At 44.6% G+C, this 16,843-nt stretch overlaps 1 protein-coding gene across 1 annotated transcript in view; it reads right to left on the reverse strand.

Moving 5' to 3' along the window:
• The window catches only part of PHF8 (PHD finger protein 8), a 29,953-nt gene extending 16,198 nt beyond the window's left edge, over window positions 1–13,755 (reverse strand). The window contains exons 1-8 of the mRNA XM_020792952.3: window positions 12,503–13,755; window positions 11,059–11,144; window positions 10,388–10,508; window positions 8,275–8,435; window positions 6,104–6,245; window positions 2,402–2,588; window positions 1,027–1,189; window positions 443–530 (exon numbers count right to left, since the gene is read on the reverse strand). Of these exons, the coding sequence (XP_020648611.3) occupies window positions 443–530; window positions 1,027–1,189; window positions 2,402–2,588; window positions 6,104–6,245; window positions 8,275–8,435; window positions 10,388–10,508; window positions 11,059–11,144; window positions 12,503–12,600 (1,046 nt within the window). The 5' untranslated portion in view covers window positions 12,601–13,755. The remainder of the gene's footprint in view (window positions 1–442; window positions 531–1,026; window positions 1,190–2,401; window positions 2,589–6,103; window positions 6,246–8,274; window positions 8,436–10,387; window positions 10,509–11,058; window positions 11,145–12,502) is intronic.
• Window positions 13,756–16,843: the final 3,088 nt, after the last annotated feature.

A 16,843-nucleotide genomic window follows, 5' to 3' on the forward strand; every position in this document is an offset into this window, starting at 1 on the left:
TGCAGAACTTCGGGCCACGAGAAGCTACATTTTGTGATAGGAAGGAAGGGAGCTCCCACCCACTCGCAAATGAAATCTGCAAGTTAAGCAAAAATGCAGGACTGATCTTATCTCATATAAATTGCTGCACTGCTGCTAATTATGGAAATGAGCAGGAAACTCCACAGGTTACTATAAATTAGGCCTCTGCCATTTGCAATGCTTCTGTGAGACCATCAGGCATTGTCCACAGACCCACCCAAGCCAATCAACACAATGATAAGACCTAGTAACTTGTGCTGCTGAAGTTTAATCATTGATGTAACATTTAATGTTTTGTTATAACAACTTGGGCCTCTCTGCCTACTAAGCATGTGCTCTGTTATGGAGCGAAATGTGCAACTTCCTGCACAAATCCAAATAGTTCGCAGTGGGGAGAAAAATCACTCTTGGCTAAACTCACTTCAGCTGCATCTCAATGTTTAGACTGTGGAGAAAGTTGCCTCCAAAGGCCAAGCAGTCCACAGGGGTCAGCACGGCATGGATCCACCCTGAACAAACAAGCAAAAGAAGGGATAAAGTAAGTTACACGGACTGAGGACCAGCATCTTCTAAACATTCAGTGCTACGGAGAAGGAAGACAATGGCCATAACCACCACAAAGAGGTGAAGGAAAAGCAAATGCATTTAACAGTCTAACTGCCCCCACCTGCTCTGGACTGACATGGCAGCCTAAGGCGCAGGTGCCCCCCCCCTGAAGTCTGTGTACAGAAGTTAACTGGATGCCTAACAGGACTGATGGGAGAAAGCCTTCTGCTGCTCCTTAAGGCACCAGGTCAATTTGGGGATTTCAAGAGAGGAGGAAGCAACTGGGCCTTATCCCTTCCCAACAACAGTGTAGGTCTTTCTGAATGGAAGCCATAGGAAGGCAAAAGGAGGGTGCTTGCAAAGGGAGGACATAAAAGCATGGGCAGCATTACAGAAAGAGCGATGGCAACAGTGCTTGCCAGCTAAAGTTGCTGGGCTCGAGCCCCAGGGATGCCGTACCTGTCGGTATGAAGAGTGTCTGCCCCTGACGGACTGGGCAACGATAGCATTTGTCCACCTGGTCCCCAAAGAACATCTCGTTCTGATTGGATGAACTGCTCCATGCCTCAAAGAGCGTCAAATTGGCAGCCGACGGGCGCACTAGGTAGAAAATTTTTTCTCCCTGCGGAAAAGGTTTGAATTAAAAAACTATGAGAGCCTCCTAGGGTCAGGGGTGGGGAACTTTTGGCCTACCAGAGGATTTGGTCTTGCAGCTCCCATCCAGCATTACAGTCCAAAACATCTAGAGGGCCAAAGATTCCTGTCTTTGGCACTAACAAACTCCTTCCTCATCCGGAGAGTTCATTCCTGCCTGATATGCCACATTTATCTTTGCTTTTCAAAACTACTGAAACTGAAGGGATTGTGGAGAAGACAAACCAGACAAAACCAGATGTTGCCAAAGGGCAGAGTCAGTGGGTGTTGAGGAAGCAGCACATTACTTTACACAGGAGCACTGAATGTGGGGCACAACAGACGACCAATGTTTTCTGTCTACGCGGCCCAATCTCAACACGGCCTTAAAGCAACCTCCACAGATGCCTCACTCATCCATCCTTGGCAAGCTGCAAGATTTCATAGCTTAAGTGAAGAACTACTTTTTGTGCTAGGTTAAGTCAAGTGCTTTGCCTTTGGGTTAATCTCCTTTCATCCATAGACTCACTATGCCAAGTTTCCTCAGCACCTGACATATACAATCACTCTGAACCATCTGCTGTTGGCCCGCCATTTTCCCACATAATGATGGAACAAAAATCACGCCAAACTCTAGAAAGGTAACTCCATCTTTGTCAGGAGTGGCAATCAGGGACGGATATGTAATATGTCAGAGGCAGGGAATGCATGGCCCTACCACTGTTGCTATGAATACAATCCCATCAGCCCTATCCAGGACACGCTAGGCTGAAGGATCCTGGGAGCTGCTATTCAGGAATGTGTAGAGGACCTATGGTATATAGGGACCAAATCCCAAGCATGGACTGGCTCCCCTGCAGCTTCGGTCCAATTGCCCTGGCAGAAGAAGCCTGGCGATAGGTTTTGACAACATCCTATGAACACACAATGCTAAGCATAAGCTTCTGGGTGACTCCTTTTCATAGATCCAGAATACCGCATAAGGGCTATATTAGAGCACTTCAGGCCTCAGGTCTGCATCTATTTATTTTTACTCTTTTTTGTATAATAAGGAAAGTCTTGAAAAGAATATATATATATTCCAACATTCAACTCCCATCTGGAATCTGGACAAAGAATAATCATGTCAACTTTCTGAAGGTATGGCTCAGCTCTTAAAAACCCATTCCTCCCATCCCTGCCTTCTGAATCACAACCTTACCCGCAGCACGTGGTACCAGACAGAGGTGCCCCCAAAGTCAATGTGGAAATCTGTGTAGCTGTCCTTCACTCCCATTAGGCAGTATTTCTGTACATTGGGCCGCTCAAACACCGACTCCCCCGGCCACAGGTTCTCCACCCAGGACAACTTGCGCACAATCTTCGGAGTTTCCACCAAGTTAGAGAGCCTGGAAATTAAGGGGGGAAATCAACAAGCTGGACTACTCCAGATGTATTAAGCTGGGGCGCAAAGTTCTGTGACAGTGGGAATACCCACTCCTGAGATCTTTCTCCTATCACCTCAAAGTTTTTTTTTAAAAACCAAACTACTGAATTTAGTTCTAGACCACCTTATCACTGCATTGATACATACATTTAGTGCTAGTTCACCTCTACACAGACAAAAAAGAAAATAAGGAAGGAGAGCCAGGGATCACCAGGTAGGCAGTATCAAAGGAAAAGGGAGTCATGAGTTCATACCAAATCACACTGAGGGCCAGTGTGGACACTGGCACCAAAACCATTGAGGATCTTCACTTGATCAGCTAAATGAAAAAGCGATACTGACTCAAGGCAGAGCACAGCCAAATCATACCTCTTTGCTGACACTGACAGCCTCCTGCAGCAAGATGCAACGCAGTGACTGGGATTTAATACAGCCTTAAAGCAGTGCAGGGAAAGGGGATGTATGCCTCCTTCCCCTCAGATACCGTCAGGCCATAGTCTACCTCATTGTGCATCACAAGCTACGCTTATCCAAAGCGATGGGAAGTGCAGTTGAACCACCACTTGCTCCTCAGCTGGGCACCAACAGCTCCAAATTCTCTCCAGCCAAACTGCAGCAGAAGGTGACAACAACTCCTTCACCCTGGTGGCTTTCTTGGCAAAAGCCAACCACCAAACTGGCAGGGAACACAGGATCCTTTTTTTCCTCCTTTGCTCCAGACTGGCCTGCTTCTAATGGCAAGCAGAGGCTCTTCTGGGTGTGGTGGTATTGTTTTTTTAAAGCAGAGAGCAAGACAACACTCCGTACATGTCCCATGCCATGTTTAGCTCAGTTCTCAGGCAAGATGTTAACCCAGTGCCTTCCAGGCTCACAGGCACAGCATTACGTATCAAGGAGGTTCCTCTGCTCCCCTTCCGCCTCTATATCAGTGGTGAGGAATCTCCTGTTAAACCTCACATTATATAAGAAGGAATCTATCAGGTTCTGCATTCCAGGAGGCCATGGAGCCAGAGCCCAAACTGGGTGGAGGTACACCTTAGATGATTAGATGGGGGGAGGGCAAAGTGAGGCAGAAACTCCCTCACATCACTTTGTCCTTCTTTCCACCAACCTTCTTGAAAGCAATCGTTTTCTGCAGCTCTGTTTTAGCATGAACACACAAGATAAAACACCCCAAAACCTCCTACACAACTCAGCTCTTGAAAAATAACTTTAAACTTTTTTCCCCAACACCGGTGCTTCTTACTTGGACTGTTTAGATTTTCTTAGCACCATTTCTGCCCATGTTTTTAACAGCAGTGCAAGGACAGAAACTGAACAAGTGTAAAAGCATTCTCAGGGAAAGATTATAGTACTGCTTCTCACATTGATTATAATACTATCAAGCTACTCCTTTCATGCTCACTAACTTTAGAAAATCCTTCATGCTCCCTGTTGTAATTTTTGAAGCATTTTTCATATGTAAACAAAGATGACTTTGCTAACTGTAAGATATTCTTTGTAGCTCTGAGGTCCTAAGAATATTCATACAAATTCTCCCTTTGTGTTACTTCTAAGGACAGAAAAGAAATATGTTGGATTTTTATCTCCCTACAAAATATTTGTACCTCCCAAGACCATCCACAAAAGGAAGCACACCTTGCCTCAGAAATCTCACAAAGTTCTGGGAACACACAAACAAAGTGTATAATAATGTACACACTTTTAAAAAGTGAACAGCTAGAACTCATATATTTGAAAAATATATACCAGCATGGTTTAAAAAGTAAAGGTTCCCCTTGACATTTAGTCCAGTCATGTCCAACTCTAGGGGGCGGTGCTCATCCCCGTTTCCAACCCATAGAGCCAGTGTTTGTCCGAAGACATTTTCCATGGTTACGTGGCCAGCGCGACTGGACTTGGCACGCCGTTACCTTCCCACCGAGGTGGTCCCTATTTATTTACTCGCATTTTTACACGCTTTTGAACTGCTAGGTTGGCAGGCACTGGGACAAGCGACAGGAGCTCACTCTGTCGCGTGGACTCGATCTTATGACCGCTGGTCTTCCGACCTTGCAGCACAGAGGCTTCTTCAGTTTAACCCGCAGCACCATCACGCCCCCAACAAGCATGGTTTAGTCAATGGGCAAACTGACACCCATAAATGCATGCTTTGAAGGACTATCCAAAATATGAAATCTTGCAACCTGGGGTGGAACTGAGGCAAAAAGAAAAAAGGAGTGGAATTTGGGGAAATGCAACAAATGTGGAACAAAAAAAAATTCCACATTTTGAATGAATTAATTTTGGAAGCTAACCTTTCTGAGATAAATTTGATTGTGGTTTGTAATCTGTTTTCACACTCCCACCACGTTCTACAGCCATCCTTGCCACCATTCAACCACATTAACCCTTCCAAGGGGGAAAAATACATTTTCTTCCTAGCAGTGGTTTTTGCATTATTTGTAGCTGACTCTGCCTTCATTCATTCTCCTGACTGCAGAGGACTTGCAGCCTGCCTCACCCAGCCACAGTCGCCTCCAGGAAGCTACGTCTCACGGCAGCTGCTTCTATAGCCACAGCCAAATCAGAGGGAGGCAAAATGTTGCTGCCATATTGCTTCCTCTCCCTTCTCAGAGACAAGCAGTTGAAGGAGGGCATCCGCTATTGTGTCCCAACAGAATGCACCAGAATGGAACAAGTGCTGTGACACAGTAGAGGATGGAAAAGGGGCGCATGGTTCCCTGTCCTCCTGGTAGGACCTCCAGCCAACATTAAATGCAAGCTTCCCAAAACAAGACTCATCTTCCAAACAGAGGTTTCTGAGAGTCTGGAGATATTTCTGCTTCCCCTGCCCATGTCAACACTACCTAAAATTGCTGGTCCTTCAAATGACAAGATGTGCACTCAAAGCTTCTCAGTTTGCCATTTTATGCAATTCTGGGTCCTAATAAGTCTTCTTCAGGCTGCAAGAATCTTTTCCTAAAATCAGGGAATGGCTGGTGAGTCATTTCCTTTAAAAAAAATACCTTTCCTGGCCTAAACCTGATCTGGAAATTACATATAAATAGTAAACTGTGCCCCTTGGAGACTTCTAGAAGTGTGATCCGTCAATTGTGGGACCCACAATTTTATTGCAGGTTATCGAGATCGTGAGGGTCACACTGGGAACTTGACTTTGTTCATCCTGCCCCATGCCTTTATGTTTATGAGGACTTCCAATTCCTGTTGCAAACATGAGAGGTAAAGGGACCTCCCTCTCACTCCTGCTGCATTTAGAAAGCTACAGAGAAAAGGCCACATGGAAACTGCAAATACACGTGTGAAAGGTGAAAAACAAAACCGGCTAACTTTGGGATGCCAAGAAACTGAGCAGAAATAGAACCGTTTTCTGGCAAATATGAGAATGCTTCCGCAAAGTTTTCCCCTGGTGGAGAAGAACCAGAAGCTGGCATGGCTGCCATTGTGCCGCCCACCCCATCCCACTCCTTTGCTTGCCTGGTCTCGGAGAACTCCAGGCTGATCACGTTGAGCACTTTCTCCCTCCGGCTGCCGCAGTAATAGCTGACAAAGTCGCCCAGGCGCATCTTGAGGTCGGCCTGGCGTGTCACGTCAATCACATCAATCTCCTTGTCAGCACCTGTTGAAAAACAAACAAACAAACCAAGGATGCCATATGCCTGCAGTGCTCAGGAGGCGAGACGTCTGGAGAGAAAAGGGGATGGCAACTACAGGATAGAGCCACACAGCTCCTTTCCCCTCCCTGGCAGAGAACGACTCTATCACCAACAATCATGCTGTTGTGAAGCACTCAACAAGGTCTCCAGAAACTCAGTAGTACCATAGTACCCATCCACCCCCAGTAGCTGTTACTTTCTTCTACCTCTTTCCTTAAGGGGTCAGCATGGATATACTCCATTATGGAATAACCAACAAGCAGTCTTCAAGGAGCAGGACACAACACAGTGACTGGGATTTAATACAGCCTCAAAGCAGTGCAGGGAAAGGGAATGCATGCCTCCTTCTCCTCAGGTACTGTTAGGCCACAGTCTACCTCATTGTGTATCACAAGCTACGCTTATCCAAGGCGATGGGAAGCGCAGTCAAACCGCCGCTTGCTCATCAGCTGGGCACCAACAGCTCCAAATTCTCTCCAGCCAAACTGCAGCAGAAGGTGACAACAACTCCTTCACCCTGGTGGCTTTCTTGGCAAAAGCCAACCACCAAACTGGCACAGATCACAGGATCCTTTTTTTCCTCCTTCGCTCCAGACTGGCCTGCTTCTAACAGCAGGTGGAGGACTGCATATGGCATTGTCAGAAATTCAGCAGCGAGTTCTAGGGCACTGGTCGCCACACAGAGGTCCCCAGATAGTGTAGGACTACAGCTCCCAGAATTCCCAAGCAGAATGGCCCAGTGGGCAATCATTTTGAGGGCTGTGATGCAACACACCGAAGAATGCACAGTTGGAAACTACCAATCTAGGAGCGCTGCCCAGGCTGACGAGGCTTCCATTTTGCCTCAGGCAAAATTGAGAAAGCACCACAGAACACCTCCAACAGAAAACCTTTCCTGAGAAACAGTGGAAGGAAATGGTTCAGAGCAACTGTGCTGCTGACTTACTCTACATGTCAAGCAGACTGCTGATAAAGCAAGTCACCAATGTCTGTAGTACATCTTTAGCATAGACTTGGGGGCTAAAAAATGAGCAATTTAAGTGGCCTGTGGCAGTGCTGTCCAGTTTTTATGTTTGTTTGATCCACTTCATTTTCACTAAAAACCCAAGGGCAGAGACAGCAAATAACAAGCAGAATTTGAAAAACAGAGTGCTTCAGAGCAGATTCTGAGCTTAGTCTTTTCACTCAAACATTCACTTGCAGTTTTCCCTGAACCTTCTTTATTTTAACTGTCTGATTTCTGTGAGGAAAGTCCTGTGGTTGGTGTGATTAAGAAACAATTTTGAATCAGAACTCCTTGCCAATCAACTGCAAATCACCCGGAAAGCTATTTCCTGCCCACCTGTAACCAAAGATGAAGGATAAAGTGCCTTTTTCTTTGTTACTTCATCAGTGAAAACCTAGACGTCCATAAAGTGGGGGGTGGGCAGCTGCGAGAGGTCCAGAAGTCTCTCTCTCTCTCTCTCTCTCTCTCTCTCTCTCTCTCTCTCACACACACACACACACACACACACACACACACACACACACGAAGACCTTGGAGGCCCATATCCTCTCTGGTGTCCCCCACCAGCAAAATATGTTTTGCTTCATTTTTTAACCCCTCCCTCCCCTGTGCCTGCAGTGGCTGCAAAAATGACTTCTGTTTTCAAATTCCCCATCCTAGAACGACAGACAGGGAAAGCAGGACAAAACTGATCCCCTTTCCCTCAAGGTGGCAATGAGCCTTTCAGAGATATTTTTTTAATGTGGGAAGCATGGGGCCCTAGGCTGTAATGCCAAGCACAGCCATGCAGCTAAACCACCCCACAGGGCAAAAGTGAAGAATCTATAGCTTTCCAACTATTTGAAAGCGAACTGTGGAAATCCTTAGCCAGAACAGCCAAAGGCAAGGGACTGCAGAAGTTGTAGCACAAAAGAGATTGAAGACAAAGGCTCCCCACCACCACCAACAGCAGCAGCAGCAAAAAGGAGCTCCTTTTAGTCACTCACCCACATAATGCTCCACGTCGTGCACAGTGAAGGATGGAGGGGGAAGAGTCATACCCAGCCCGTCCTTCTTCAGAACAAGGATTGGTACACTGAAGCTGTTCTCCTCCAGAAACTCCACAGTCAGCTGGGCTCCGCTTGGCTTTAGGATCACCTCATCCGCACTGAGGAAGCGGAAGGGAGTTAGGACAAGTATACAAGCTTTGGTTCACCAAGGTTACAGAGGAGTATCAACCCCATTTAAGCAAATCTGATAGAGCAGTGGTTCCCAACCTTGGGTAACCCAGGTGTTCTTGGACTGCAACTCCCAGAAGCCTTCACCACAAGCTGCACTGGCTGAAGTTTCTGGGAGTTGCAGTCCAAGAACACCTGGGCTACCTAAGGTTGGGAAACACTGTATTAGAGAATATGGAGAGCTCACCAGCAACTAATCTAACAGTTTCTCCCTACATCTTGGTTTGTCTAGTACACCTGGGCTGGGTAAACTTTGGCCTTCCACATGCTGTGCCTACCAATCTCACAAGACCTTACCACGGGCCTCCTGGGTGAGGCTGATGGGCACTGTAGACCAAAACATCTGGATGGTTCTAGGCTGTCCACCACTGGAATACATATTTAAGATATCTTGTAGTTTGTTGTTGTTTTGCTGTCTTTTAGTTTGGAATTGTTATAAAGAATATTGTTTTATTAAAAGTATCATTTCTTCACTCAAAATTTTTTAACATACTATTTGCTCCTAGGACTTGCTGGAAGAAATGACGTTTGGAAACATTCTATAATATGTGTCTGCTTAAAATGCTTCTAGATTGCCTTTCATTCTGATAAAAAGAAAAGATTTAGCATTTAGCATCCAGTATGAATTGGCCTGTTGTTTATATTTTAAGAGGTGGAAGGGTCCTCCTCCTTTTGCTTTTGGTTTCTTTCTCCTCAGCAACCACTGCCACTCCACCTGGCCCTCTCCTGGGAGACTTTCCGTGCAGCTGCCTGTCAGGCAGGCAGGGCAGAGGGGTGTGCAGCTGCAAAGACAATCCCCAAGGAGCCGGGTTGCTGTGCTGCTGGAGGAAAGAAAGAAGACAAAAATCACAGGTCACAGATAACACAGTAGGTCTCATTCCAAAACAAGCTGTGCGCCAGACCGCGCCGGGCAACTGAGGAGCTATTTACTGGGCCAGTTAGGCTTGTTCATTAAAAGCATTCAGTGCTTTACTGCCCACCAGGTCTCTGAAACTGCTCTCCGATAAAAAGGATAAATGCATTTTAAAACAGTTTAAAAACAACTGTAGAAGCCACTTTAAAATCAGGCTTAAAGTAGATGCCATATTTTTTTCATAGCTTAAAAAGGGCTGTTCGACTTATTTCCTTTGTCCCTCTCTTTGGTTCCTTCTTTTTAATTTACAACTAAAATTAACAAAAGCTTTTAAAGACCACCTTCAAAAACGCCTTAATTAGGATAAAGACATAATAGGCTGAGATACACAAAATTCCACCACCAAAGAAATAAATCTCAAGCTTGATGTAACTGATTGTTACCATATTATTCCTACTGTCACACCTACTAAATCCTCAGAGAGGTGAGAAGCAATCAACACCTTTTTTCAACAGCCAGTTGTCTACAGGGTAAGCCTGGAGCAGACCATTAAATCAAAGGTGGGGAATGTGCGCCAGACTGCAACTCCCATCAGTCCTAGCCGGCATAGCTACTTGTGGCGGTTAACGTGTTTTAACTCAGCAACACAAGATGCCAATACTATATACAGGTCACGGTTAAAGTGTGGGAAGGAAGGATTTGTTCTATCTACAGGCTACAAGGGAGAGAGACAACAGAAGATTCCATGGCTATCTACCAAGGTCTCAAAAAACGCCCTAATATTGCAACTGTATCAACTAGAAGTTCACCCTGGTTTAACAGCCAAAGGAAGCAAAATCTCAGACATAAGACTTTCTTCTGAGCAGGCAAATGTAGAATAAAAATGTTCCAACCAGAAGTACTAGATTCTTGGCCTCCCAGAGCAATGGCTTTACTCTCTTGGAAGCCCAGCTCCCCTGCATCATGGTTTTTGGCACGACTCTTTGCTTCTCTTCCAAGTGTCCCAGAAACCATCAAACATGACCCTACCTAGGAAACGTCCTGCTGCGAAGTTCCTTGATGAACTGACTACTGCCAGTCTTCACTGTCTTGCCAACCTCTTTATTCACAGACGCATCAGGCTGCTTTGGGTTCCCCCGGCGCCGTTTCACTAAGTGGCAGCAGGTGGGTTTGGGGGAGAAGGGAAGAGAATTAAAACAAAAAAAAATGTCATTCAAATGCACTAGATGAAATAAGGGCTAATGACCAAATAGTGGAACAGTATAGTACAGAATGAGTAGGCAGTAGCTGGAAGCCCAAGTCCCAAACCTCACTACACATCTTTTAGCAGAGCCATTCTCAATGGGGGCCATATGGCTCCTGGGGGGGGCTGGCACATTTGAAGGGGGGCACAGACTGGAAACAATTCTTCATGTATCGTCTTATAAGGTTCGCTATGTGACCTTGATTCAGTCTATATTTCTTTTATATTGTTTATGGCTGTGGCCAAAAAAAGAGGCTGAGAATGGCTAAAGTTCAGCAGACAGAAAGTATGAAATTTATCTCTACACCCGCATTTTTTTCAATCCAGCAGTAGCACTTGATCACGGGGATCTGAACAACACTATGGATTTTGTGACTTGTTCCCCAATAGAGGCCATGCAGGAACTAGCATACTTGCTTATATCCCATTACCAAAGCCCAGCAGGAGCAGAACTTACTGACAGATGGTCCATGAAGAAGTTGGCAGTTGGGGCAGTGATACAAGTCAATGTCAGCTGCCGCATCCTCTTCCACTCCAACACAGCTTGCAGAAAGAAGGACACAGTCATGTACTTCCCACAAACAGAAGCAACAGTTCTTGACAACAAGACACAACCCAGAGACTCTTCTCACAATTACCCAGCACTGCACAAGAGTCCATCTTCTTGTGACTCTGAATCACATGAACTACCACTCAAATCAGAGCTCACCCACTTCGTATGTTCCACGTGTCCATCTCAAGGGCAGGTACAAGAGCTAGGGAAAATATCTGCTTGACATTTTGGAGCATCACTGCACACAACACTATGCTAGATAGTTTCCTTCTTTGATCCAGCCTAACTTGGTAATCTATAAACCCAGCATACCTCTTGATAACCCGGTGGTACAAAAAATTTCCCCATGGTCCTGCTTTTGACTCAAGAAGAGGTATCACCCTGCGGTCTGGAACTGGAACTGTGTTTGCCCATTTTAAAGCCTAGTTTTAAAAGGGCGGGGGGGGAAATATGTAGCTCAGTAGGCTTTGCACGGCTGCATGAATTCATGTCCTGGCACGGTACTGATTCATTTTAGGGTCACATGCTCCAGAATGTAAAAACACACTCTATAAATGTGCAGGTGGAGGTTATGTGGGGTTGAAAAGACAAAATGAAAACAGGATAGCTTTTATGTGCTGCATTTCTATAACATCTACTGCTGCTCAGCCTTCTGCATTCAGTAGGACAAAAGCAGGTAACCCTTTGCCTGCCAGATATTTTGAACTGCAATTCCCAGAAGTCCCAAGCCAATGGTAAGGGGTTATGAGCGCTGTAATCAAAAAGATTCAAAGAGTCAAAGGTCCCCTCCTCCCCCTTAGTTGCCACAGCAATAGGAGGCTTAGGTCGCCTTGCTTAAGGAATGTTAATTATTTTGCAGGCAAGCACTGGAAGTATATTGCTGGATTCATACTTCTTTAAATCCATGCTGTAGTCTGCAAAATCCATTCCTGGCAATCATCTTCAAAGTACCATGTGCAGACACAGTATATAACCAAATGTTCGCCACTAAGGTCAAGCAAAAACAGGAAAACAAAGTCCCACTTATGGAGGGAAAGGAAAATATCTGGACACTTTTGCAAACAGCATAGGCAGGATTAGCTAAACCTCGGTCTGACACAGTTGTGCAACTTTTTTGCCCACTGTCCTTCAAAAAATATTGTCATATTTTATATATTTGCACAGCTAGGGCTCCCAAGTTAAAAACTCCCCCCTTTCAATAATAATAATAATAATAATAATAATAATAATAATAATAATAATAATAATAATAATAATAATAATAATAACAACAATAATAATAATAATAATAATGGGTTTGTTACTACTGCTCCTCGCTACCAGTCCCCACTCAGCCCTCGTTTCTTACCTGCCATGAAACCAGTCCTGACAGACATCGCACTCGATCATGAAGCGAGTGACATCGTAGGGCAGGCGGCAGAGACAATACACGGGGACGGAGGCCATGGCGGTGGCTGCTCCGCGTTCACGCCAAGAAGGAAGATTCCCAGGAACCAGGCAACCTCCGCCGATCTGCTACGCCAAGCTGGAGAAGCTGGTCATGCTGAAGTCCGAAGAAAAACCGGCCTTCCCCCCCTCTAATGGAGGGTGTGTGTGTTTCTTAAAATATATCATCCACTCCCTTTCAAAGTCAGCTTTGCCTTTCTTGCATGCCCAGAAACAACGGGTGTATCCCCTCACAAGGCGTCTCTTGAACCCACTACTTCAACCTAAAGTTTTATGGGGTCCCCCCCCGCAAGAATCTGAAGCCCTCAAAATCATACTTCCCGACTCTCCGCATCCCTCCCACCCCTCAAGTTGGCAGCCGTTCGCCCTTCCAGTTATCTTTATCTTCCTGGGATGCCCTCCTCAGATTCGGGGGGAGCTTCCCTCGGAAACGGGAGACTCTCAAACTTCTCGCCCAGGAGAGAGATCCGCAGCTTTTCCTCACGCCTCACAAAGGAGCGTTGCAGCCTCTCTCGCCCTCCCGAGGCACCTTCGCTTTTGCTTCTCTCTGAAAGGCGGCGTCGGCTTCCCAAGCCCCTCAATTCCCAGCCAAGTTTCCCTTTACTCCCAGGAGAAGTCCTGCATCGCGGCTCTCCTTCTTCCGGAACGGAGCGCTCCTCGCCTCTCTTCTTAGGCCTTAAACCAGACGCGAGACTCTGCTGATTCGTACGCCAGATCCCGGAACCTTTTCCACGGGGGAAGCATCTACTCCAGCGCGAGGATCGAGGCCTTCGAAGCGGGGTGGGTGGGAGAGAGAGAGAGAGAGACAGGAAACGGTTCCTTTTTAAGGCTTCCTGCGACGGCAAAGGCCTCAACGAGGCCCAAGATCCTGCTTTCCCTCCGGCTTCTCAATAAAGTTTATTCAAAACAAGGGAAGGGAGGGGAAGAGAAGAGAGGCGGGGCTGTCTGCCATCTTAGGGAAGGCACGCTGTGGGACATCGAGGGCGCCATCTTGAGGGGGGGAGGTTCGGCGAAGGCAAAGGATCCTTGTAGCCCTAACTGGGCGGCCATCTTGGGGAGGGAAGGATCGGAGCTGGCGCAACCTTCTCGGGCTAAAAACACAGAGCTTCACAAAGGGTAGACCTGACCATACAATACGATTTTTTTCCCCAGAAAGGGCTGACTTTACGTCATTTCCCTCTTGCCCTCGGAACAAAAGCCCACGGTCGAAATAAGAGAGAAATTCGAGACTGTAGCTGGCTGCAGCTTCACCCCACTCCAGGTCGAATATCCGTATTATGTCGGAAGGGAGTCCAACTGTGCTCAGCGGGGCTTCCTCCGAATTAAAAACAAGAAAACCACTTTTTCTCCCCGTCATATTCTTGAAAATACAGTACAACTGTTTCCATCTTGTATTTATTTTATCCCGATAGGATAATATGTTTCCCTCTTGATCTTTAGACCCCCTCATCTAGATTTAAATTTCCCATTGATATTTTGTATTTCCTGTTTTTCTTTTCAGTTATTCTTTTTTTGTTGTTGTTGTTATTCTCCGGTTTGATATAATACTCTTTTGTCTTTCTGCTTTTCCCACAACATCATATTTTTCCTGTCAGCTTTCTTTTATTGCAGTGGCTAAATAGAGTTTCAGAAACTGCAGTGGAAATTGTTGGAGTGATCACTCCTCTCCATCTAAGATTCCATTAAGGATTAATTTGGATTTCCAGTAAACAGAGTAGAGCTCTTTTTTAATATACACTTTTACACACAAAGCTAATCTCTTAAGTCATTGTGTTAGTGCCACAGATAGCTTGTGGTGGTCCTCTGACAGCAACTGCATCTACTAGGCAGCAGCTGTAGCTGAAGGTGACTGGCAGTAACACTCAAGCAAACTAATTTTAGTATTGCACAAAAGGTGGCAATTGTAAATGCCTGCTTATATTTCCTTATCGTGAATACCCTATAATGAGACAGTCCAAAATGAAATGAGAGAGTGCTGGAAGATGAGACTCCCAGGATAGAAAAAACTCAGTCAGCTACTGGGGAAGAGTAAAGGACAAATATGAATAGCATGCTCACTAATGCAATTATATTAAAGTTGAAAGGATATCTAGTGACTGATATGTGGAGAAGTGTGAAACGAAATTTTGATGCTGTACAAGACAATTGGACTATGGAACACAAGTAATATGAATCAAGGTAAACTAGAAACAGTTAAGAAATTTAATGTATAAACATTGCTGTGCTTGGTGTCATTGAACTAAAATGGACTAGAGTGGGGTATTTTCAGTCAGGCAAGTACAAAGTATGCTACTCTGGAAATGACAAACTCAGAAGAAACAGGGTTTCTTTAATACTGAGGCAAGATGTAGCACAGACAGTTAGGGCCTATAATGAAAGATTTGACTGAACGATATTCAGACACCATAGAAAACCTAAAATAACAATCATTCAAGCCTATGCTCCAACTACAAATTCTGAAGAAAATGAAATTGAAAGCTTTTATGCAAACATCGAAGAGGAAATTGAGTGCATAGCAAAACAGCACATGCTTATAATCATAGCTGACTGGAACACAAAAGTAGGGAACAAAGAAGAGCCAAGTGTTGCTGAAAAGTTCAGCCTAGGAGACAGAAATGAGCAGGGCATAGAGTCCTGCCAACAATCTATTTATTACAAATACTTGCTTCAAACAAGCTAAGAGAGAGCTGGAAATGTGAATATCACCAGACAGTCAATATAGAAATCAAATGGACTATGTAACTGGCAACAGGAGATGGAAAAACTGAATTCTCTCTGCCAAAACAGGAGCAAGAGCAGACTGTGGCACTGATAAAGATGAAAATAGTAGATTGTAGCACCAAAATATAATTTAAACATTCCTCATTAATGTAAAGTCCACATAACAGATTTTCATTACTAAACACAACCAACCGTGAACCAAAAGAACCATGAATGTAAGCCAGAGATATTATTAAGTAGAAATGCAAATACAATTCCTGTAGTGGAAAAAAACCCCTAGATGGATGATGGAAGAAACGCTTTGAATTGTCAGACAGGCGAGGAGCAAAAATAAAAGTGACAGAAATAGGGTTAGAATCCTGAATGCAATTTTTCAATGACTATCCCATCAATACAAAGAGAACTAGTACAACTATCAATGCAAAGAAATAGAGGAGAACAACAAAAGAGATAAAAACAGATCTTTTCCAGAAGATCTAAAGAATAATAAGAATAATAAATTTAAGTGCAGATTAGAAGTACTGAATGACCAACAGGGAAGCACACTATCTGACCAAGAGAAAATAAAGGGAAGGTGAAATAGTACAGTATACTGTACTAAAGACCTGTGCATAAGAGATTAAAGGATGGCAGACTCCTTTGAAGAGGAATTCTATGATGAAGAATCTGCAGTTCTAGAAAGTGAAGTGAGAGCTAATCTGAAAACGCTAGAAAGAAATAAACCAGCAGGGTTAAATGGGATGCTGAGTGGAAAATTTCAAGCCACAGAGACTGTGTGTGTCAAAATCCTAACAAGAGTATGCCAACAAATAATCCACAGTCTGGAAACACTCAATATAGGTTCCAGTCCCCAAGAAAGGAGATGCCAAGGAGTGCAGTAACTATAAGACCATTACTCTAATTTCCCGTGCAAGCAAAGGGATGCTCATTGTGTTGCAGCACCTTATATGGAGTGAGAAATGCCTGGTGTTCAAACTGGATTCTGCATATGAGACCATATTGCAAATATCTGTTCACTACTAGAGAATACCAAAGAATTTCAGAAGATCAGTCTATGCTTTGTAGACCACAGCAAAACATTTGACTATGTGGATCATGAAACACTATAGATTGTTCTGAAAGAAATGGGTGTGCCTCGGTACTTAATTGTCCTGATGTGTAACTTGTAGACAAAAAGCTGCTGTTAGGACTGAATATGGAGGGACATAATGATTTCCTATAACCAAACTGTCAGACAAGGGTGCGTTTTATCCCCTGATCAGTAGAATCTATATGCAGAATGTATTACTGTATATGGAAAGTGGGATTAGATTCAGATGGAAGAGTGAAAATTGATGGAAGGAACATCAATAATTTAAGATATGCAGGTGACGCTATCTTACTGACAGAAAGCAGCAATAACTTAAAACAACTTTTATGGAAAGTGGAAGAAGAAAGTACCAAAGCAGGACTGCAGTTGAACATCAAGAAGACTAAAAACAAAAGAACTACATAACTTTGACAATGAAAAAATTTAAATGGT

The sequence above is a fragment of the Pogona vitticeps genome, chromosome 2 (genome assembly GCF_051106095.1).
Source record: "Pogona vitticeps strain Pit_001003342236 chromosome 2, PviZW2.1, whole genome shotgun sequence".
Lineage (NCBI taxonomy): Eukaryota > Metazoa > Chordata > Lepidosauria > Squamata > Agamidae > Pogona > Pogona vitticeps.